Source organism: Mytilus galloprovincialis, chromosome 12 (genome assembly GCF_965363235.1).
Source record: "Mytilus galloprovincialis chromosome 12, xbMytGall1.hap1.1, whole genome shotgun sequence".
Lineage (NCBI taxonomy): Eukaryota > Metazoa > Mollusca > Bivalvia > Mytilida > Mytilidae > Mytilus > Mytilus galloprovincialis.
The window spans coordinates 48,630,502-48,655,382 of record NC_134849.1 but is presented as its reverse complement, the minus strand read 5'-3'; the positions used below and the strand labels follow the sequence as shown (position 1 = coordinate 48,655,382).

The 24,881-nt window shown below is 32.3% G+C and overlaps 1 protein-coding gene across 2 annotated transcripts; it reads left to right on the top strand.

Moving 5' to 3' along the window:
• The first annotated feature begins 364 nt into the window (after positions 1 to 364).
• Positions 365 to 22,259, top strand: LOC143054068 (solute carrier family 35 member F3-like). Of its 2 annotated transcripts, XM_076226943.1 has the most exons (9): positions 365 to 918; positions 2,140 to 2,202; positions 2,852 to 3,143; positions 11,636 to 11,861; positions 12,702 to 12,827; positions 17,750 to 17,816; positions 18,960 to 19,082; positions 19,849 to 19,938; positions 21,786 to 22,259. In XM_076226943.1, exons 2-9 carry the CDS (start codon positions 2,160 to 2,162, stop codon positions 21,992 to 21,994), a joined length of 1,176 nt encoding a protein of 391 aa, XP_076083058.1. In that variant the 5' UTR covers positions 365 to 918; positions 2,140 to 2,159; the 3' UTR covers positions 21,995 to 22,259. The 2 variants fall into 2 exon arrangements, with proteins under 2 accessions (XP_076083058.1, XP_076083059.1); XM_076226944.1 differs by lacking the exon at positions 2,140 to 2,202.
• The last annotated feature ends 2,622 nt before the right edge of the window (positions 22,260 to 24,881 follow it).

Genomic DNA, 24,881 nt, shown 5'->3' with positions numbered 1-24,881 from the left:
TATTAAATAAAGAAGTTCTTCTTTGTTTTATTATTTTATTAATTTATTTTTCTTTGTTGATAATTGTAACCCATCTAGAATGCATTTTCAATACTGATAAATAATAAAAACAACGTAAAAAGATAAACAAAAATGGTGTTAACGTTTGAAATTATTGATGATTTTTCTTGGAATATTGAGTATTGATTTAAAATATAATAAGTTATATTCAATGTATGCAATAACATTACTAAAAGCAATTATTTAACTATGGTCTCTAGGGAAACACATTAAATACATATGAAATACCTGCAATATTATTGATTAATACTGACACTGTAAAATGATAAACGAATGATCACAACTGTTATTATGTGACCGATCTGAATATGATATTGCAAGATGGTGATACGTATATTCTCCGCCCAATTGAGTAGTCTAGAGTAACGGTAGTTCGGTGCAGTAAAATCCAATTCATCATTATTGAATTAGGTTTAATTATTTGTGTGGTATGGATAGAGAGTAATGTAAATGAGAAGTTAATGAAAAAAGTCAAATCTTCAAGTACAGACAGCAGAATAAACTCAAATAATTCCTTTGATTAATGAATTTTTGACACACAGAATTGCCACGTGACGACGATAATAATATTGTTTCCTATATTTACCAATGGACTCACATACTGGTGTTTGACTTCTGTTGAATATCGAACACTTGATTTTGGAAAGATAATAAATCATTTCACGCACTATTGTTTGTATTGCCAGGTATTTGTCAATACTGTTGTTGTTATACAGACAAGAATTGTTTTGTAAGGATGAGGAGTGTTATGTAACGAGAAATATATGCCATAGAAAGGTCAATTAAATACTATGTGACCATACTATGATACTGTGTTATCAGATGAGAAAAATATGCAACGTAACAGCGAAGACAGAGGTAGGTGGTTTGTAAATGTAGCAACAACAGATATTAATGATAACATTTCAGGTATTCATTTTAGATGTTTGTAAATACTTAAATGATTAACCTAAAATAATGTAACAATCAATGATGGACTTTGTAATTTCTGGTAGAACGGTTGTTTGGTATTTTTCATGACGTTGTATACTTAAAAAATGGAGATTAAAGTTGGTGGAAAGCAATAATAATATAGCAATCAAATCAATGTACAATATTGTCATTTTTTATGCATGTTCTTTTCCTATTTTTTAAAAGTATTGAAAATTGTAAATACTTAAAATGGAAAGTAAACTAAGGATGTTGGAAATTAACTGACGTTTCAGTCTCGTTTATTTTTGAAATTATTTCCAAAACATGTGATACAAGGGGAAAATATCAATGAATTAAAAAAAAATAAAATAAAACTTAACTCCGTGGAAAAATTCGGTATTTACAATAAGTAGTAATTGAGTAATACAATTAAAGTTCATTTATATGTTTTGGAGTTAAGTAAGACGTCCATTTTCACTGTACTGGTACCCAACATTATTCGGGGACTAGTTGAGGACCACCTCCGGGCGAGGGATTTTCTCGCTGCGTTGAAGACCCATTTTTGGCCTTCGGAGTTTGTCTGCTCTTTGGTCGAGTTGTTGTTTCTTAGACATATTCCCTATTCCTATCTCAATTTTGTTATTAGCCAAAATGTTGAAAAATAGGTGAGGAGCACAAGAATTGATTTTTCTAGAAGCATAAACATCCCATATCATTTCTTTTCTTTTTAAATAATTTTAAATATGCATTTGTTCAATCATTTATACTAAAGCAATTGATATAGTTTGCTTTTGGTTAAGAAAAAATCGTAAAAAAAATCACAAATTGACAAAATTAACAGCATGGTAAATTTTACACGAAAAAGCAACAACATTTTATAAAACTTTCTTATATTAACACCTACCTATAGTTTTTTTTAAAGTTAAATTTATTCAGATTGCTCCACTTCATCTTTTTTGGAAGTATAAAAAAAAGTTTGACAATAGCCCAAAAATTTGTAATAATTGAGGAAAATCGGAAAATCGTCAATATTGGGTACTTTCATGTAGCAAAAAAAAAGAAAAAAGCGCACCAGCAATTATTTTTTTACAGTATTATAAACCCAAATTAAAAAAAAACAGGAACACTTATAACTTTTAACTTATACACATTTATGCTTATTTATAGATATAAGAAGATCAATATGAATGCCAATGAGACAACTCTCCATGCAAGTTACAATTTGTAAAGGTAAACCATTTTAGGTCAAGGAACGCCATTCAACACGGAACCTTGGCTCTCACCGAACAGCAAGTGATTAAGGGCCATCAAAATGACTAGTGTAAAAGAGGAAAATCAAAGGTCTAATATATATTAAAAACGAGAACCTAGAAACACTCATGAACCACATCCCACAAACGACAACCACTGAACATTCTGACTTACGACAGTCGCAAACAAATGCAATGGGTTTTTTGCATTTATAAAATATTTAAACAAAATGCTTTTTAGCCAGAAAAAGTTTATGTCTGCGATCGTTAACATACTTATAAGAGACCATCACGTACCATCGTAACTATATATCTTTAATTTTCTAAGATTAAGATGACAAAAAGACCATGATATGGATTAAATTACTTTCATATGTATAATAAAGCCTCTGTCGATTACCGTTGGTTCGTAATCTACGTGTAGTACCAACACCTTGGGTTATTACACATTTGATATAATAATCTGGAACTGAGTTCCACATTGGTTGATATATACCGTACTGATTATTAAATTTGATTTATGTTTTTTTTTTCAGGTCGTATAAATTATTTGCTATGTTTATTTAAACCGCCTTGATTCTTGCATGAAAGTGATTTAATATATAAGTATTCATTGTTTTATTTTCCAGACGGAGAATCCAGTCAAACAAGTACGACAACGACAATTTTTATTTCGGAATGTCTATGCGAGATCCATGACAGTTCGAATAGAATACGATGCGGACTATTTTTGACTGTTCTTATTGCAGTCACATCCGTATCAGCAACATATCTTGCTCAAAGTACCTATTATGGAGAATTCAATGCACCCTATTTTGTAACGTACTTTTCTACAGCATGGCTTATACTGATGTATCCAATTTACACATTGATTTTGTTTATTTATTCAAAAGGAGCATACTCACCAAAACATGCAATCAGGTAAGTCCCTTTAAAGTTAAAGTGAGCTTATCTGAGAAAATTGATATTTTTATTTAATTCTTGGTGCTTCCGAAATGACATAATTTATTGTACATTTTTCTTAAACTTGTCGTCAAATCCATATTATTTAACAATCTTAATTAAACACAGACCTTGTGTTAATTTGCTTTACATTCTCTTTACTGTATGTTCTGAAAATTTTACATGAGCTAATAAAATTGCAAGGAAAGCGCTTAGGACGCAACACATTACATATTGTTTTCATATTTCTTGAAGCTTAAAGAATACTAGTATATGTTTTTTAATATAGCTTTTTTGTCAACTCCTTTACTTTCAAAGGAAATTAATTAATTATATTACAATATTACGTTAGTTTCTAGTTTCATATTTAAACGTCTTTTTGCTTGAATCTTACCATAGAGTGTACGTAAAGGAATCATGTAATTATATTCGGATAATGAACCAAGTCCTCTAGAGAGGATAATCAAGATTTCAATCAAAATATGGAGCTCCTTTACCCGTTGTCAATTCCTGAATTTTCAAAGGATTGTTGAACAATTAAATATTCATAGTTCCACCTTAGATGGGGAAAGGATACATTTTGGTGATTCTCCTTTTTGAAATGATTGATTGCTTCAAATACCATTCATCCTGATCACCTCCTTAAGTAAAGATTAAAATTTTGAGTAGAAAGAGATCTCAAAACATATTATGTAATTCGCGACACTTAGATAAAATTGGGGAAAAAATATAATGAGAATATGCTGCTATTGACTGTGATTAAAAAAAAATACTGATAAAGGCAAGCAATCCAATGGGAAATATAACTATTCATAAGGAAACAATTGTTTAGAAATATGTCAAAGACATTTTTCATACGAAATAAGTAAATAATATATATGTTTGATCTAAAACTTAATTAAAATGACTAAACGTGTATACTAGTACTAGTAGTAAGTAAACAAACCGCATACATTTCATTATACAACTTCAGATGTATTCCAATATGTATCCCACCAGACATATTTTAAAGATTATATGTGTATCTAACTTTTAAGAATTGTTACATTGACTATTGTGGTTAAGCCCATTAAATGATATACTCTCAAACAATTAAAACTTTTGACTTCCAAACCGTTTGGCCTCGAGTGAACCAGATAAATATGCGTAGTGAAAGTTTCACTTTATCAACACGTTAACGTACAACTGAAGGTAGACTGTTAAAGAACCAAGAATACCATTCAACCAGTCAGTACCACTGATTGACTATTGAAACTTTCGGAGGGTATCATCAACCTAGTTTAACTGCTAATGGACTGCTAAAGGTCCACTAGAGTACCATCCACCCATTCACTACCACAGCTGATGTCCTATCGATTGTCCCCACGAGTATCACTTACACAATCAGTACAAATTCTGATAGACATTTGAAAGAGACCGATGGTACCATCCATCCAGTTTGTGCCACCGCTGATGTACAATAAGAGATCCATGAGAATACCTTCCACCCAGTGATTATGACTGCTTATGGACTATTGAAGGCCCCAATGGCACAATTCACACAGCTTATATCCCTGGTGATGTCTTATTGAAGGTTGCCGAGAGTATCATCAACACAGCCAGTGCAACCGCTCTTTGTCTATTGGAGGTTCATTCACCTAGCCGGGTCCGCTTTTGATTCACTATTGAAGGTTCACGATGGTACCAACCATCCAGCCAGCACCATTGCTGATGGACTATTGAAGGTTCCAAAAGTACCATCCCCATCCAGTTTTGCTTCTGATGTACTATTAAAATTCCGATATGGTATCGCCCATTCAGGCAGTACCACTGCTGATAGACTATTGAAGTTTCCCGAGAGAACCATCAACCCAACCAGCAAAACTGCTAATGGACTTATGAAGGTCCAAGGAATAGCATCCACCAAGTAAGTTTCGTTTCTGATGTACTATTAAGGGTCCGATATGGTACCACCCATTCAGGCAGTACCATTGATGATGGGCTATTGAAGGTTCTCGAAGGTATCATCACGCAGAGACTACCACTGCTTATTGACTTTTGAAGGTTCCCTAGAGTATCATCTACCAAGTTTGTAAACTTAATGGACGGTTGAAGAACACCTTTGGTTCAATTTATCCAATTAGTATCACCACGGATTGACATTTAAATGCCATTGAGAGTACCAGCCACTCAGTTCTGACAACTGCTTATAGAATATTGAAGGTTCCAATAGTATTATCCACCCAGCCAGTACAACTCATGATAGCCTGTTAAAGAACACCGATGGTAACATCCATCCGTCCGAAAGTAAACCTTCGCCAAAAAGGTGCGTCCATTTGGCTATGCAGATCTATATAAACAAGCTATATGTTCGGTTTAAATAAAAATGTTGTATACTGTGGATAATTTATTTTTGTGAGTATCGATTTTCGTGTAATGAGGAAAACTTTTTTTGTGAATATTTGAGTTCGTGGTATTGCCAATCTCTTCATGCAAAGCCTATAAAAAAAATATTCGTTGAACAATAGAATTCGTGGTCCACCTGTACCCACGAAACCCTGAAAAATTGGTATCCAACAAATAATAATGAATCCACAGTATCTGATGCCTTGTATAGTGAGAGTTTCACACGTAAAAGTATAACTGCTGATGAACTATTGAAGGTCCCAAGAGCACCATCCACCCTGCCAGTGACACGGTTCATGGACAGGTAAAGGTCCATGAGGGTGGGTACCATCCATCAAGTCTGTACTACTGCTGACGGACTTTTTTAACAACATAAATAAATATTTATTTCAAATATTAGCTTGGTACAATATCCTTCAGAATACCAAGCTCCTCTAATGTTCCCTGTTACATTCCACTAATTTCTTAGGGAAGTAATTAGTTGTAAGATTCATATTACACGTACATTTGTACATCAAATATATATTAGATAATATCACTTAATATGACTATTCATATGATTTCTAATAGTTGATAAAAGGCTTTGTAAATTGAAAAACCGACAATTGCTAAAAATAGTTTAAGTGAAAATATTCTTCGTCCGAAGTTTTATATCCAAATACCAAGTGTTTTAATTTTATCTTAAAAGTAATTTTACTGTTCTTTAAAACTTCATTCATTTTATTCCAAAATGTTTTAAATACGGACACAGTATAAAGAAGTGATCATAATCTTCTTCTTGTGTACAAACATTACAAAAACTGACGGACTTTTTAAGGTTTCCGAGGGTATCGTCCACCCACACAGTACCACTACTGATGAAATATTTAAGGCTCCCGTAGGTTCTGTTCGCCTTATTAGTTCCAATACTGATGGACTATTGGGGTCCCCAGGGAACATCCACCCAGTCAGTACCATTCGTTTGATGTGTTTGGCTTTTGCTTTTGCCATTTGATTAGGGACTTTCCGTTATGAAAGTTTTCAAAAGGAAACAGCAAATGCAACACAGTACAAACTATTACACGTACAAATATAGAAATGCCTTGAACTTTGAAATGCAAGTGACTTGACATGATCCTCCTCGGCCAGCCTCGAGGTCATGACCTGGATTTTCTTACGCTGTCATTCTATTTTCGAAGCATTCAATTGCTGACTTGTACCGACGTAAGGCATCAACAATAGCTTCAGTGTTCTACTCATAAAAAAGAACTACTGTCATACCATCTAATTACTACGAAAGTATGATCCATTATCGGATGAACAATAATGTTAATAAACGAGATACGATACAGATGACAGTTTCCCAATGGAAATAAGCACGCAAAGTAGGATTTAAGTATTGCGTGATACCAAATTAGTTTTTCATAAATATATCTTGTTTATAAACATAATCCTTCATGAGTTTCGTACCAGTCGTTTTAATCATGATTTACGCCTACCCTTTTCCAAACACAGTTTCTTCTAAACTTTTAAACATTGAGTTATATAAAAGAGAAGCGAGATACCAGTGGGACATTTAATCTCATAAAACGAAAATAAACTGACATCGCCATAGTTAAAACAAAAGAAGGGTGAAGGACCATCAGAAAAACACAAAACACAAAACAGAAAAATAAAGACTGAGCGACACGAAGCCCACCGAAAGCTGCGGGGGAGGGGGTGGATCTTAAGACTGGAAGGGTAAGCAGTTTCTGCTCTTCAGGTGGCACCCGTCGTGGTGATCATGCTATTACAAACCCGATAATAAGTCTTATTCGGAAGTTACACTTCGGAATATCTTATATTAAATCTTAACATATTGCTCTTGCCGTTATATATTTATCAGAAGCAATCAAAAGCTGTAGTTTGCTTTACAACAATTAATATGATTATTTGTATTATACTTGAAGATATCTCCAACTTCACAAGTGAAATATCATTATGCGTAATATAAAAAAAAGAAAAAGGAAAATCCTGTCATTCCGCATTTATTTTTTTAAATTTACACATATAAAAAACATGCGCTCGGATGTACTTCTTTTTTTTGGGGGGGGGGGGGGGGGGGGGGCGCTCTTTATTTTGTTAAAATTTGAATACTGTGAAATAGAAAACAATTTTGTTGTGTATTGATGTAGTCATTGTATGACATATGAATGGAGATATCAATATAACTCCTTTGATCTATCTATAGTATTACATTTATTCATCTTTTATAGAAAAATATAAGTGATCAGACCTGTTGATCCTATGCAAGTGGGTTACAATCAGCAATTTCTCTTCAATGATTGCAGTAATTCTTTCATTGTTTTCTATTTTCACATGAAATGTAATAGAAGTTCATATATTAATTCTAAATGGAAAAAATATTGTGGAATATTATTTCCATTGTAAGGAGTATTACAGTATTTGTTTCTAACAAAATAAATGCTATATGAGATGTCTTCTACATATGTTATACAACATTATTAACGACGATGTTCGCTGTCAGGAGGAACACATGTATACATGAAATACAACATGGCATAAGCTGTGGTCACTATATTCCCATGTAATTATTAACAATGAAGCTTGATAATGAGGAGACAACCCAAAACTGATGAGATGATATTTTTTAACCCATATGAAATGCATAATATGAATTAATTACATTGCTCTGAGAACAATTAATATCCCATTCCTGCTTTGAAACAAGATAGTCCGTTGAGATATTATTGAATTTTAGATTTATTTAACTAAACGTATTTGGAGCACACAAAACCAATTCCGTTTTATTTAGATATTATAAATGAAATGTATGTATGGTGTTTGCATAAAAATGGATCAATATATTTATTAACGCTTTTTCCTTCATTTCTGCTCTAAAATTCAAATTCCTATTATGTTTAATTGCATACATTAAATATTAAAGACATCTGTTTGATTTGGAAAATGAAAAATCATTATTTAAAAAGTTATACGTCCTATCCATAAATGTCAAACAAATATCTTTAAATCCTTCCGAACTTATATATGTGTATATTGATATAAACCATATTTATTCATACATAAACGAAAATAAAGGATAAGTAAATATTTATTGGTAATAATTTCAATAATCTCAAATAGCCCAAAGGGTCATTCTGAATTATTGTCCTTTATGTTGAGGCTCGGGTTTCTCGTGCGTCATTTGTTCATCAACCATTGAAGCAAGTTTAAAAATGTTGAAGTCAAGTTTTTATGATCGACGTTTCTATCGATAAAATATTAATGCTTGTTTAAAAAGAAGTAACAACGGTTATATATTTTTTTTTATATCTGCTGAACTAAATATAAAATAGCTATTTAACAGTTTTACAAGAAATACGTAGTATTGTAGATGACATGTTAATGTTGTTCCGGATTACCTTCTTTGACACAACCATGACGTATCACGAAAATAACAGATTTTCCAACGTTCTAACGTTAAAGGACCATTCAGCCTCCTTTCTACTCTGCGCATGCATAACACAAATAATTGTGGTTTCAATTGAATACTCATTTAAGGATCATTAATATCAAAATATTATTTTTTTCCTCCGTTGTTATTTATCACACCTTGGAAATATATCATTTTCATTATTATCACATTTTTTTGTCGAAACACCTCTATTTTTTTTTTAACCAAATAGGTATTTAAAAACTGTTGAAACGCACAAGGCGTCTAGTGATTTGATACACCTACTGCATGTTTCGACTTCTGAAAAAGTAAATTAACAAAAATACTAAACTCCTATGAAAATCAAAAACGGAAAGTCCATAATCAAATGGCAAAATCTAATGCTTATACACACCAAACGAATTGATAACACCTGTCACATTTTTGACTTGGTACATGCTTTTTCTTGTGTAAAAAATGGTGGATAAAACCGGGTTTTATAGCTAGCGAAACCTCTCACTTGTATGACAGACAGGCCTGGGGTAATGGTAATTTGTAATTGTAATGCACTGTAATATTACATTTTTTGGATGTAATGCAAAGTAATTTGTAATGCACATTTTCTGCATTACAATTACATGTAATGTAATGATTACTTTAGTTAAAAATTGATGTAGTGCCTCCATTACAGTACATTACTTTTCATTACAAATTGGTAAAATACATAAAATTGAAGAATATTGTATAATAAAAATAAAATATTAACAGAAACAAAAGAAAGTATGGAATAAAATTTTTGTAACAGTTAATCACTGTATTAAATAAATTACAGCAATCTTTAAAACACACATTAAGGTAATAAATATAAAATGGTAAAAATTATCAAGTCTTGATTTTGATTTCTGATATTTGTTCAAAATGATATTAGGAATATTTTGGTGTTTGGTGGTTTGGTGTTCCATGAAAAATCTTATAAAAATTTATCAAACAAAACTATTTAGATGAATGAAAAAAGTATGAAGATGAAATTTTCATAATTCTATACACACCTTACATGTATTTCAGTGAAAGATTGAATATGTCAAACAACATTTTTAAACCAAACTGTGGTTTGGGTCCTGTCTGTGTTGTTATTTCACCTAATTAATATCAAAATGTTTTTATTGCAATCAAATCTTCTCAACTTATGTTTGTCCTCACAGAGCCCTTAAGCATTTCAAAAGATAATCCTTTAATGACACATTTATTATATTCCTTTGAAATCCCTTAATGATGTCTTAATGATTAAGTGATCAATGTAAGAAACAAAATTATATGATAATTTATTTATTTTTTACCACCACCTAAGAATCTTGAAAGTGACTTTTCCAGTTTCATGCCTCCTACTACTCCATCAAAGATAATAGACACAGGTATGGTGCAGTACATGATGTTGACATCTACTGTCTGAGCCATGTGAAGAAATTTCAATCAATGCACTGGAATGATGGAAGTCAAATTCAGTGTGCCTTTCTTCTTTGGCTAATACAGCTATCAAGTATTTTAGCCATTTCACACACATCAGCTGCTGTAGAAAGGCTTTTTAGTATTGCCAGAAAGGTGTACAGAACTGATCGCTGTTCTCTTAATGACATCACTTTTGAACCTCTTATGATAATAAAGTTCAATGGACATATTGATTAACCAGTATTTGAAGTCTATGTCACTAACACTGTATATATATCTTCATATACCCCTGTATTATTTATCAATTTCTTATAAAAATCTGTTTTTTGAAATGTTTTTAGTTTTAATATTGAAAAAGTAGTGTGTAATGTAATTCATTACATAGGCAAAGTAATTGTAATGTAATGCATTACATGTGAGAAAAAATGTAATTGTAATTGTAATTGTAATGGAAGAATCACAAAGTAATTGTAATGTTATGCATTACATTGCAATGTAATGGCCCCAGGCCTGATGACAGTCGCATAAATTTCAATTAGATTGATAACGATGTGAGAACAAAACATACAGTAATAACAGGTTAAAATGTCAAAATTAGTTGTACTGTAGTCAACATTTTGTTATAATCTTAATAACAATTACAACAGACTCATCATTTGAAAGGTCATATTGAATATGAAGTTGACGAACAATCAAAAACTCAAACTCAGAAAATTGTTATATGTAGGAGATATTTGTTAAATTCAGAACTTACGGAGGACATGGTTTGATAAGAGCATTTATTCGGACGCTCAATGACAGAAAATCTTTAATTTCTTTGAATGATGTAAACTAATATTATGATATATTTGTGTACCAATTTAGGAATACGGCAGTTGTAATCCCTTCGTTGTATATGTTTGAGCTTTTTTTTTTTGCTATTTGCTTGCAGACTTTCGGGGTTTTTTTTCCCGGAGTTCGCTTTTTTTGTTAGTTGACTCATTTTAAAAGCTATAGTGTCAGATGTGATGTCAATTTGATAGATAAACATGGCCACGGAAACTGCATGGCATATTTGAATAAATATTATTTCAAATACTGTTTCTGTCAAATTAAATTTGAGAGCCGGATTTACCCGTAAAGATAATAATCTATACAAAAGCACATCTTTATTAATTACATCTTGTATCAAAATATATCTTTGAAGATGACCGTTGTACATATTTAAGCATAATATTTTATTTTTCAGAGAGCATATTCAGATATTTGCAATTCATGAGTTCACATTTGGTCATTTTCTTGGTAAATCAGCCTTATTTTGTGTTTTGTGGATTGGTGCCATGTATACATACACAAAAGCATTGGACCCAAATTTTACCAACGCAGCAGATGTGTATGCCATATATTCAACACATTACAGTTTCTTCTATATATTATCATGGATTGCTTTATTTGAATTGTTTGTGGCTGTCAGGGTAAGTCTTTTTACGAAGTTTAAGTATATAAATTTATATAAATTATCAGGAATTATGTCGCATTTTTATAGAATTTTGTATGTAAAACATTTACCTTCATTCCATGCATTCGCTGATCTTTTTCTTTTATTATTTTTTGGAATGATTGTATGTCTGGAATATAAATGTTACATATTTCATTTGGTTGATAAACAATTTCCAAATGCATAGATTTCCGAAATACTACCCGATTGCACATACTTTGCCTTAATTAAATACGGTTTAATTGACACAAAAAAGTTTTTCCCAATTTCAATACAATAGATTTTATGTCAGAAAACAAATCAATATTGTGTTTGTCCTGGCAAACATTATCGTTAGAGTTGTGAAGTATCTCATTAACACTTACAATGATTGTATTATAGAACCTCTGCAAAAGAAACAGTCAATATATACTATTATCAAAATAAATGCTTATTGCTCTGTTTTGCGTTTGATAGTGAAACTATCAAATAAATGACATCATTCTGCATTTTCGTTTTAACGAAAGAAACAATAGAAACGACTTCTCAATTGCATCCAGTTCATTTTCTCATTTCAATATTAAACATGGTCAAATCACTAATAGTAGTACAACATCCAATAAAACAAAAGAATATGTTACTGGTTACATGAATGAAACGCTCGATGTAATGTGTATGCTTAGTTGATACTTTGAAAATGTTTAAAAATAAAAATGTTTAATTATATCTAAAAAAAAATCTTGAATCGTATAGATGAATACATTTCTTTATTCAAGAAAACAGTTTACAATTTACTTTCTATTATTACAATGTATTTACGTGTTTTATTTTCTGTTAGATAATAGCCCTGATCTTTTCTATCATTGGTGTAGTACTGTTTCTGTATACTGACAGTTTTGGGTCCAGATATATGTGGGGTGTTATATTAGCTGTTACCTCGTCAGCTGTCATGTCAATATACAAGGTAAGTTCAACCGTAAAATTACAGTATACATGCTTATTTGTATAAATTCATGGTGAAAGGATAATTTAGTGTCTTAACTATCCTAAAGAGAGGCGAAAAATACCAGAGGGACATTCAAACTCCCAGATTGAATTAACAGACAACGACATGGCTAAAAAAAAGACACATAGAGAAACAGTAGTACACAAGACACAAGATCAAACTATAGACTTAAGCCCTGGTCACAACAGATCGTACGATTTTTGGTCGTGGAAGATCTATAGTTGTCGAGGCGCTGTCGTGCAAAATGTAAAATACAAAAACATGTATTTCGAGTGGTCACATCAGCTACGACATGTCCACGATAGTTCCACGATGGGCACAAGACAGAAAAAAAGAATTGTAATTGAATTCGTGGGTTTGACGCAAGTCGGTCGTGTGACAGTCGTGCGATAATCGCACGACAATCGTGAGTGAGTTGTTTTGGGCTTTTTTCAGGTTTTTCATGTCGTACGGGAGCGCGTGTTACTGTCGTACTACTGTCGTGCCTCTGTCGTGCCACTGTCATGTGACTGTCGGACCACTGTGTTGCGAACAACAAAACCTCAACAAACCCTCTGGAAACATGCCAGACTCTGTCCGCATGAATCCAACGAAATCACCGGCAGATTTCCGCTCCAACTCTTACATCAGTGTACTATACTGCCCAAACAAATAGGCGCCGTTCGATCCATGGCCTAACCCACCAAAGTCGGTCGTTCCACTGGTTCCTATACTGTTCACGGGCTCGGATCAACGCTAACAGGACCATATTTTGCTCTTGTTGTAGTCCGACAAGGCGCCTATTCAGCAGGGCCAAGCATAATCGTTCTAATTAAATAGCCATCCTGTTTAAACGGTAGACGGTATGTTTTTCCAAAATTCATTCCCGCCGCTTCTAAATACAACAAAAATATGATACACGACGAACGTACCACTGTCGTACGACAGACAACCAATATTGTGCGATCATCGTACGAAACTAAGTATTCGTGAGACAATCGTGCGACTGTATCACGAGTGTTTTGCGACAGTCGTGATATTGTCGTATGACAGCCCTACGATGATTGTTTGATTAAAATGCATTATATTGATACCAACGACAATGTGTTTATCGCACGACAGTAGCACGAGAATTGTAAGACACTTTCAAGACAACCACAAGACAGTGACACGATAAAAAATCGTACAGCAAAAAAGGTGCATGTCCAATTTTCGTCCCACGACACACGACAGCGCCACGATGCTCAAAATAGCTTGCGACTGTCGTGCGATTGTCGTACGACGACCACCGATGACTTGCGATTTGACCAAATTTCATGTGTGGCGTGGTATAGGTATGTTGTATGTTCGTTGTGACCAGGGCTTAAGCAACACGAACCCCATCAAAAACTGGGAGGATTTCAGATGGTCTGGAAAGGTAAGCAGATCCTGCTCCACATGTTGCAAACGTCGTGTTGCTCATGTAATTACAAACCCTTCAAATAGTCTAATTCGGTTAGTCACATTCTTGAAAAGGAAACGGGATTGTAGTTACGACATAAGGAACACACTCGATATCATCTGTGAAAGGATATTACATTATCGACAACCAACTCGTAATGGCGTCCGTAAAATTTACGAAGGGATGATTTCAACTTCACTATTTTGAACTCTTGGTTTAATAGCTTCCTTGTGAGCAGAAACTCTCTAATAGGAGAAACAAGCCTGGAATATCGTATATTTGGAGATATATACTCCGTATGCAGGCGCGGCAGAAATGTTGCTACATAGAAATGGAAAGTTCACAATTGGGAAGCTGTTTTGTCGTAAAGTTTTGTTTTCAACCGACATGTTTTCTTTTGAACCGACCAAAACATACATCAAAAAGTATACTGGATATGATGTTAATGAGTTATTTATAAACTCTCCTTACTTTAAAATTTTCTACTATACATAATGAGATCAGATTCTCTATTATACAGGTAAAGGTACCTTCAAATAGAGAATGTTGCTACATTATTTAGTCATAAATCAAGCTTGAATACTCAACGGATACCATACAAACGAGAAAGTTATAATCACGTACACTTCAGATGAATAATCAACACTACATGTATAAACAATGATTTGGAGGACGTTGGATAATTTTGCTTAATGTTTGCATCTTTTACGAATTTATCCATTTCTTATTAACTTTTTCACACCTAAAACAACCACTTAAGCTATACATTATGATTACAAATCAATCTTTTAGTTTTTGTAGCTTAATTCAAATCTGATTTGTATTTGAATTTGAAGGAAATTTGCATTTGTAATCTACAGTTGGCTTTCACTTCGGTATGGGAATATGCATACCATGACGAGTTTCTTACACAGTTTAAAATGTTAGACGTTTTTCAAAACTTAATATTTTGTGAGCACCAGTTCTCCCACCGAATGCTTGGGACGCAGTAACATCTTACATTTCCAAATTGAGGTATAAAAATGTTTTGTCATTTGATTTTGCCATTTAATTAGGGAATTTCCAATTGAATTTTTCTCGGAGTTCAGTATTTTTGTGATTTTACTTTATAATCATTTAAATGTTTTCTTATTCTATATAGTTTAAATGTTTTGAGAACATGATCGAGTATTTTTAAACTCAAACATGGTCTGAAGCGTTGCTTAATTTAGATTATATAGAGAAGACTAATAAATGTGACAGATAAACGATTTCTCATTCCTTTAATACAATGAAGCCAGTTAAATTATGTCTATTTTAAAATCTAAATCTATTTAATGAAGTGTGAAGGTTGCTAGAGAGGAAAAACTACTTTGTTGTCAAGTTCGTGGATATATATGGTAAAAGTAGTTTTATTTATATTGCTTACCACTTGATTTAGACAAAACGACTATATACTGAATAACGTTTTTCGTGCTTATAATCAATTTCATAATAGGCAGTGGATCTTCATCGTAACCTTTGTTTTCTATAGTATGGAGTTGAACTGTGAATTCCTAAGGGTAATGTGTTATGTATTGCATAAGTTCATTAGCTGTGTATATCAAGCATGAAAAACCATATTGTTAAATTTCTTTAAAACAGCGTCTGTACAAATGACACTGTGTTTTGTACAAAAGAATTTATATCAAATACGAGTTGTCAGACGGCTTTTATTTACTTCAATAAGATATTTTTTATACATTTAAAGTGTATTGCATTTTTACCAATTAAACCCCAAGCTGTGAGAGATTGTTAACAATCAAGTAATCATCGAGCTTTTCCAGACACATACCGATATCAATCCAATTAAAAGCATCAAATAATAAATTTACTTTTGTATCATCATAAATTATTGACTGATTCTTCAACAAATTGTTTGCCTAAATTAAATAATACGTGGTACTAAAGGCAATCAATACTATAAATTACGTATCTCGCTGTCTGTGTTATACATCATTTGAGAAATCGTTTTAAAGATGTTGATGTTATTGGGGTATCTCATGATCATCGCTGTTGTCGACGATATAGGAATGATTCACAAATAGTAGTAAATGTGCTATCATGAAACAGGTCTAAAACAAAGTTGACCATAGACTGTTTTGAATGTTCTGGATGTTCACAAGCAAAGGAAACATCAAAACACAAGACAGATTACTAAAATTACTACATTTATAAAGATGATTACTTCAGGTATGATACTGTCCGTCTGTGAAAATGATTTAACGACATTAGAACGTGTCAGTTGAAAACCGTATTTACATTCAGTTGCATTGTATTTTTATTCAGGCGGCACCCGTGTTTAGGACAATAAGCAAAACATTCTAAGATTTCCAGTTTGTTTCTCATAATTATGTCGATTGGCACGTTCTTTGATGAATCTTTTCATTTTTCCGATGAGTTTATTTTCGAAATAGATTGTAACATTTTCCAAATCTATGTTTTATCTGATGAATGCATAGGAGGAAACGTTTACCCTATGAACTCTCTCGGTCTTGCTCCTTTTGGAGTTCATGCGATCTCCTCACATTGTGTTAGTTACAGACTAGTTGTGAGGCGCCCAAATTAGCCAGAATTTTATTTTTGACAAGCCCCCGTTTCCCGCTGGATCAACAACAGATTCAAATAATGACTTTAATAACATTCACATTGAAAATACCGAATAATGTGACATCGGAAGTTGCAATCACGGACAAACGCTTAATATACGAGATAATTATTGTTTTGTTTTACCTTGACGGTATATATTGCCGTTTGGACATAGATTTGAAAATATTACTTAAATTAAATTTTTATATTGATATATATATATAGCCTTGGTAGTGTAATGTTCATTTTGAATAGAGTGTTTGGTTTAACTTTATATTTTTAACAGGGTTCAAAATTCATTTTGTTTTCAATTCTTTCACCATATTCCTTTTGTATCGTTTATGTCTGTGTAGGGGAGGGATCTTTGATTTAACCATGTAACAAGTGTTAGCTTTCTAAAAAGCTATGGACTGCTTCGCACTACACTAATTTAAGGTTATATGTGTGCATGCGGTTGTTAAATTAGTGTTGGAAATGTGGTATTTCTAGATATTGATTGATATAAAATGGACGTACTTTAAGAGTGTGCGTTATACACCCATGCTTTTAAAAAATTTAAATTTCTTGTTGAAAATTAAAACAATTTTAAATTTAGACACGACTTTTGATGTGTGCCTTTCTGGAGGTGAGCCTATCCAATTGTGTGTATCAATACAATAAATAATATTCGGTCTAATTTCTAAATTGCTATTTCTTCAATTCAAGTGAACACATATATAATCTAAGATAGACCTCAAACATTAAATCACGTAGTGTAGAAATCATAAGTATATGTCATGCCAAATTATGCATGTAGTTAAAGCAGTCTTGGTTTTTCATGATGTGCATGATGTGCATATATATTTTTTTTCAGGTTTTGTTCAAGAAGTTTGCAGGACAACCTGGTTTTGGGAAACTGTCCTTGTTTTTGTCGGTTTTAGGTATGTGGTTTTTAATGAAGACTTTTAAAACGTTTTTTTTTTTTTTTTTTTTTTTTTTTTTTTTTTTTTTTTATCTAGGTCTATATATTTTAATATGAAATGAAACATGAAATCAGTCAACAAATAGTCGACTAAATGATATTTGATATTTAATTAATTTAAAGTTTTTTTTTGCAAGTGTTAACAACCGTAAAATAAATATAACGTACCAGAAATAAAGTCTTATTATGCGTTAAGATTTATTTTCCGCCGTTTCCTTCGTGACAAGACAACATTAAAAAATTCAGAATATGCCGAAGTAGCTGCATTTAACTCTACACTCAGATAGACAATATAAAAATAATATAATGTGGTACGATTGTCAATGAGACAAAGACCATATAACGTAGCAGTTAATGACTATCGGCAACCTACGGACTTCAACAATGAGCAAACCCATACCGCATTGAAGCTATATAAAGAGATCCCCGAAAGCCATTCAGGCAAAAAGTTATCAAAGGTACCAGGATTATGATTTAATACGCCAGACGCGCGTTTCGTCTATATAAGACTCATCAGTGACGTTCAGATCAAAACAGTTAAAATGCCAAACAAATACAAAGTTGAAGAGCATTGAGGACCCAAAATTACAAAAAGTTGTGCCAAATACGGCTAAGATAGTCTACTCCTGGGGGTAAGAAAATCCTTAGTTTTTCGAAAAATTCAAAGTTTTGTAAACAGGAAATTTATAAAAATGACCATATAATTGATATTCATGTCAACACCGAAGTGCTGAATACTTGAATGGTGATACCCTCGGGGACGAAACGTCCACCAGCAGTGGCATCGACCAAGTGATGTAAAAAGTTATCAGGTATCAGGTATAAGGATTATAATTTAATACGCCAGATGCGCGTTTCGTCTACAAAAGACGAGATATTCCAGGTTTAAATTTTCCATTATATTTTGTTATGTTTGACCTTATACGCTTTGTAGTTCTGGCATCTGCAATGTTAAACATCTCATTTTCCAGAAATTTCAATTCTTAAAAAGTGCACCATAGTTCATTGATATAATCATTTGTTAAGGATGAAATCATATTTCATTTATCTCATTCTGGCGAGTTGCATTAACATTTTTGTTATGAGTTGATATTCATTGCAGGCTTGTTTTCTAGTTTATTTTTATGGCCAGTTCTATTGGTATTGGTTTTATCAAATACAGAAAATATATCGGGAAAAGTTGTGCCGTGGGGAAGAGTATGCGGAACAATGATTCTTTTCCTCTGTAAGTCATGATCATAATTACTGTTTAATGAATATAAAAGTACATGTGCATGCTTAATAACAAAAATATCAAACCAACAACAATAAAAAACAACAAATTAGTAAACTAGGAGTCAACATACGAATTAATGAAAAGTGTCAATCTTTGAACTGCCCTAAGTCAAGAAGAATCAAGAAAACAGAAACTACAAAAAAGTCTACCAAAACTATGACCCTCCAGCAATTTAAAGCTCCATTGATCAATTTATACGTTATTTAGATAATGCTGTTCGTTCATCTAGCCTACCACATATGTGTACCAGAAAAATTTCATTATATACATACGAAACCGAAAATTTCAGCATAAATAAAGTTTGTTTTAGTTGTTTTTTGTTGTGTGATTTTTTTCTACGAACTTGATATGAAAGAATGAAAGAAAAACCGCGAGTTGCCTCATACAAAATGTGTATCGGTCAATGCTTTTACATCTCAATAAATTTACTAAAAGAAGCCTTCAATGATACTTTATCATTGTTTATCAATACATTGTTATTCTAATTCTTCTTGAAGTACAAAAATGTATAACAGTTGTTATCCAATCGTTTGATGTGATTATGCTTTTTATTTCGCAATTTATTATGGACTTTGAATTGTCCTGGGAGTACGGCATTTTTGTTATTTTACTTTTCAATGTAACTAAACATTATACAAATTTCAATTGCAGCAATATCTTCTAAAGAATATTTAACTTGATACTTAATAGTCATTTGCTTTTACTATATTCACAGTTTACCATTTGTTAATGAACTATACGAGTGGCTTGACATACAAAGTATTTTTAGGGCTTGGTGTGGCTTTAGGTATACCAATTTGTACTAGTAAGTATCTAATAAAAACCTTTCAATCTACAGATTTGAAATGAAGCTTCATAGTTCCAAGCTGGTACCAAATTAGACACTTCGTTTATGATGTAGCGCTTTACTCAAATATGAATGACTTTTTGCATTAGACCCCAAACAGAAAGTCAGACACCACCAATCATAAAGGAAAACAAATTATAAGACAACACCAGATCACAAACAAATACTCTAATATTTAGTAACATGAACCCTAAAATACACCGGCTGTTAACAGAGGTGACCGAAAAGAATACAGAGTTTTGGTAGCTTCCATCGAGTTACTGGTGGCAAATTAAATTCCAGTTATAAGTAGAATTTTATAATCATGCATTAAGTAGCAAACAATTATAAAGCCAGAATTGGTAGCTACGACGTAACCAACAAAGCTACTTTGAAGACAATAAAAGAACATATCATTGTCTTCTGTAACAAAGATTCGGTTAACCAAGTTATAAAAGCGTCCGTAAAACTATTGCAAATCAAATGTAATATTCTGTCATGAAAAACACACCGGTTGCTACAAGAGGAAGAGAAAGGATTTCAGTACCGTTGCATCCGAATGAACATTCTGATTTGTGGTAGTGTTTTGTTATGCAGTGTTTTCTTAAAAGACACATTCTTTATTAATTGTCAATGTAAAAGTCTTAAAATAGGAGATTCCTTAATTTCGGAATCAAAGATTTGGTGAAATTTATAAACGTTTTCAAACTTGAATATTTCATTTTTAAAGTTGAAAAATTCGTAAGGGTTCCACGGAACCCAGTGTCTCGCCTACTTTTGCTGTTAATCGCAGACTCAACAAAAATGAGGAAAAACATCAATAAAAATTTCCCTCTCGATACTATCTTTTGATTGAAAGAAGCTTCCAAGTTTGGTAAAAAAATCCAGGATAGTTTATCAATCTAATAAATGTTTTATAAACTTTAGCTGCACAGGTCTGCACACTGTATGTAACGTTAACTGGAAGAAAAACTAAGTCCATTTATAAGAAAATACGGAAAAAGTGATTTTTTTTAACAAAATTTACTTCTGAATAATTTGTCCAAGTTTGGTAGATATCCAGCATAGTTTAAGAACATTATAAAAATTTTAAAAACTTAAACCACAGAGTGAATGTTTTGTTTCTGGCAAAAAAAACTAAGTCCATTTATAAGTAAAATACGGAAAAGTGGAAATTTATTTTTACAAAATTTTCTTCTTGATACTATCTTATGATCATAAACAAGCTTCTGTCCAAGTTTGGTACAAATCAAGGATAGTTTATGAAAGTTATTAAAATTTTAAAAACTTTAACCACAGAGTGAATGTAATGTTTCCTCACAGAAACACTAAGTCCATTTATAAGTAAAATACGGAAAAAATGGAATTTTATTTTTACAAAATTTACTTCTGGATACTTTCTTATGATCATAAACAAGCTTCTGTCCAAGTTTGGTAGAAATTCAGTATAGTTTAAGAAAGTTATTAAAATTTCAAAAACTTTAACCACAGAGTGAATATTTGTAGACGCCGCCAACGACGACGGAATGTAGGATCGCTTAGTCTCGTTTTTTCGACTAAAGTCTAAGGCTCGACAAAAAAATACTTGCCATATCATGTCTTTAAACAAAACAAGGTTCTCATAAATTATATTCAACGGATACATTTTGGTGATATTCTATCTCGTCTGCCACTACTAAATTGGGATACATGTAATGCATATTTTAAGGGTTTCCTGGTCGTATAACACACCATGCTTTCGATCTTTTATTATCATATTTTGATAGTTATTACATTAAGAAGAACTTGTTAAATTCATTTAATCTAAATTAATACTCTTTTTGTAGTTTCAGATTACGTCTTTAAAAATCTAACATTAAATGGTATGGAGATTACTGCCCTTGGTTTGACATTTACAGGATTACTGTTAGTATTATGGCCCGAGAGATGTCCAGCTGGACTGTACAAGCCATTTAAATGCTGCGTTAAAAATGAAATTGAAGCTCAAAACAGAGAACAACGATCACACTCGGTGGTCCATTACAATAAGGACTGAAAGTCTTATATTTTTCTCGTCATATAGAAGAGGTAGAAAAGTAACATTGAACAAACAGATACTAGTAATTATATATAAAGGCAGTTTTCCATGATAGCCGTTTATCATAGAAGAATCATTTGATCAAGTTTTAGCCTCCTTTTATAAAACTGTACTAGTAGTATTCTTAAATCCACCTTGCAATAAGGATCAATATAGTATAGTATTAAAAATGTTGCTTCTAATCAACCACCATGACGCTGATTCTATAAACAGATCATACGGATACAGCCTCTTGAAAAGTAATTAAAGAAAGGTTGTGAAAGTCAGATGATGCTGGCCTAGCTTTAATTGTTAAAAAGACAGTGTGGTCACAGAAATATACATTGCATTTCGTAAATCCTCTTAAAATGACTACAGAAAAAATGCTACATTTAACCTGCTTTCTGAATACCAAAAACAAAAAGAAAAACACTCAAATCTTCATTTTATGGCACAGGTCTGATATATCACTTTCAGCATTTCCTTAAAATATTTCCCCAATATTTCAATATGTTTTGAGGAGTTTATAGGATCTTGTGATTTTGACCTACTATCCGAAAATCAATATGGGTCTCTTTTTTTCTATAGTGCTTTGTCCAGGTAACTTTGGTTGAAGGTTCAAAAGATAACATCGGGAGAAAATATTTGTTAAACTTTCAATAGCAGATGTGACCTTGACAGCTGCACTATCGACTATAAAACAAAATTTGTCATTCCTTACCCAATAGAGCATAATCAAAACGGGTTTACTGAAAGAGGGGCGAAAGATACCATAGGGACATTCAAACTCCCACATCAAAAACAAACTGACAACGCCATGGTCAGAAAAAAAGAAAAACAAAAACAAGACACGCCATAGAAAACTTTAGACTAAGCACCACCAACCCCGCCAAAATCGAAAGATTGACTCCTGGACAGCATTCATCAAATCATATGCCAAGTTCGGCCTCCTGGGCAACCCGACAAATTTTTATAATGCAAAAATAGATTTCTGTCCCAAATGACTACAACAGGTACGCTGGAGACCAATATTATACACAATGTAACATGAAAAACTTGATTCTTTTGACAAAAAGAAGACACAAACAGAACAGTCAAAAGTGTTGTAAGGTAAACTGTGTCTATAATAGGTTTTACAAATTTATTTTCAGCATACAATCAAAATTCAGTTTTACCAAATATGGTGGTCTTATTGCTACAATTTCTTAATATTGACCAATGAACCATGAAAATAAGGTCAAGGTCATATGAACCATGTTAGTCTCCTTGATTAAGTGATTCATGTCATGATTTATAACTTATTAAATACTGTTGGGATTGAGTGACTCATTGCAATGACCTTGATTCTAAATTTCCAGTACCCAGTGTTTCAATGTTAAGATTTATTACGGAGTTTATATTCTCCGGAATTCAATGATTCATTGTAAATATTTATTACTGACTTTCTACTCTCTCTAATTTATTGATTCATTGCCATGATTTATAATCGAGTCTATCTCTCTAAGTCAGTGATTCAATATCATGATTATGACTGATTATAAACTCTGTGATTTAGTGATCAAATGGCATGATTTATAACTGATTATGTACTCTTAGGGATTAAGTGATGTATTGCAATGATCTAATAAATCCTATACACTCCATGATTCAGTGATTCAATGTCATGATTTATAACTGAGTATATACTCTCCAGGGTTATGTGATATATTGCAATGATCTAATAAATCATATACACTCCACGATTCAGTAATTCAATGTCATGATTTATAACTGGTTATATACTCTCCAGGGTTGTGTGATATATTGCAATGATCTAATAAATCCTATATACTCCATGATTCAGTGGTTCAATGTCATGATTTATAACTGAGTATATACTCTCCAGGGTTATGTGATATATTGCAATGATCTAATAAATCCTATACACTCCACGATTCAGTGATTCAATGTCATGATTTATAACTGAGTATATACACTCCAGGGTTATGTGATGTATTACAATGATCTAATAAATCCTATACACTCCATGACTCAGTGATTCAATGGCATGATTTATAACTGATTATGCACTCTCCGAGATTTAACAAGTTTTTCCGAAGATATCTTTTAAGATTGGAAATTGTCTGGTTTAGTTTGAATTGTCATAGAGGAAGATAGTATGTGGGCTAATTATAAGTTTTAGCAGTGTTCATATGTTTGACCTTTGTGACAACTTTAATCGACTCACAGCGTTCTTCAAAAGCCATAGTAGAAGACATATTATCAACTAGTCAACAGAAAAAAAACGTCTTGTTGATCAGTGTTTTTTTTATTCAAGATATGTTGAAAGACAGATGGTTAGTACTTTGCTTGTTTTTATCTGAAGCTTGCGTTCGTTTCTTGTTTATTACTAAGAGTTTATAGTCAGTTAAAAATCATGACGTTGAAACCCTGATTTCAGACAGTATACAATTAGTCATGACATTTCTATGTTGTGTCTTCTGTACTATTATTTGTCTCTTTGTCTTTTTATTTTTAGCCATAGCATTGTCAGTTTATTTTCTATCTATGAGTTTGACTCCCTCTGGTATCTTTCGTTCCATTTTAATCACTGAATCACAGAGAGTTTATAGTAAGTTTAAAATCATGACATTTAATCACTTAATCACGGAGAGTTCAAAGTCTGCTAAAAATCATGACATTTAATCACTGGATCACCGAGAGTTTATAGTCCACTAAAAATCATGACATTGAATCACAGAAAGTATAAAATGGATTATCAATCATGAAATTGAATCACAAAATCCCAGAGAGTATACATTAGTTATAAGTCATCACAGTGAATCACTGAATCCAAGAGAGTGTATAATAAATTATAAATCATGAC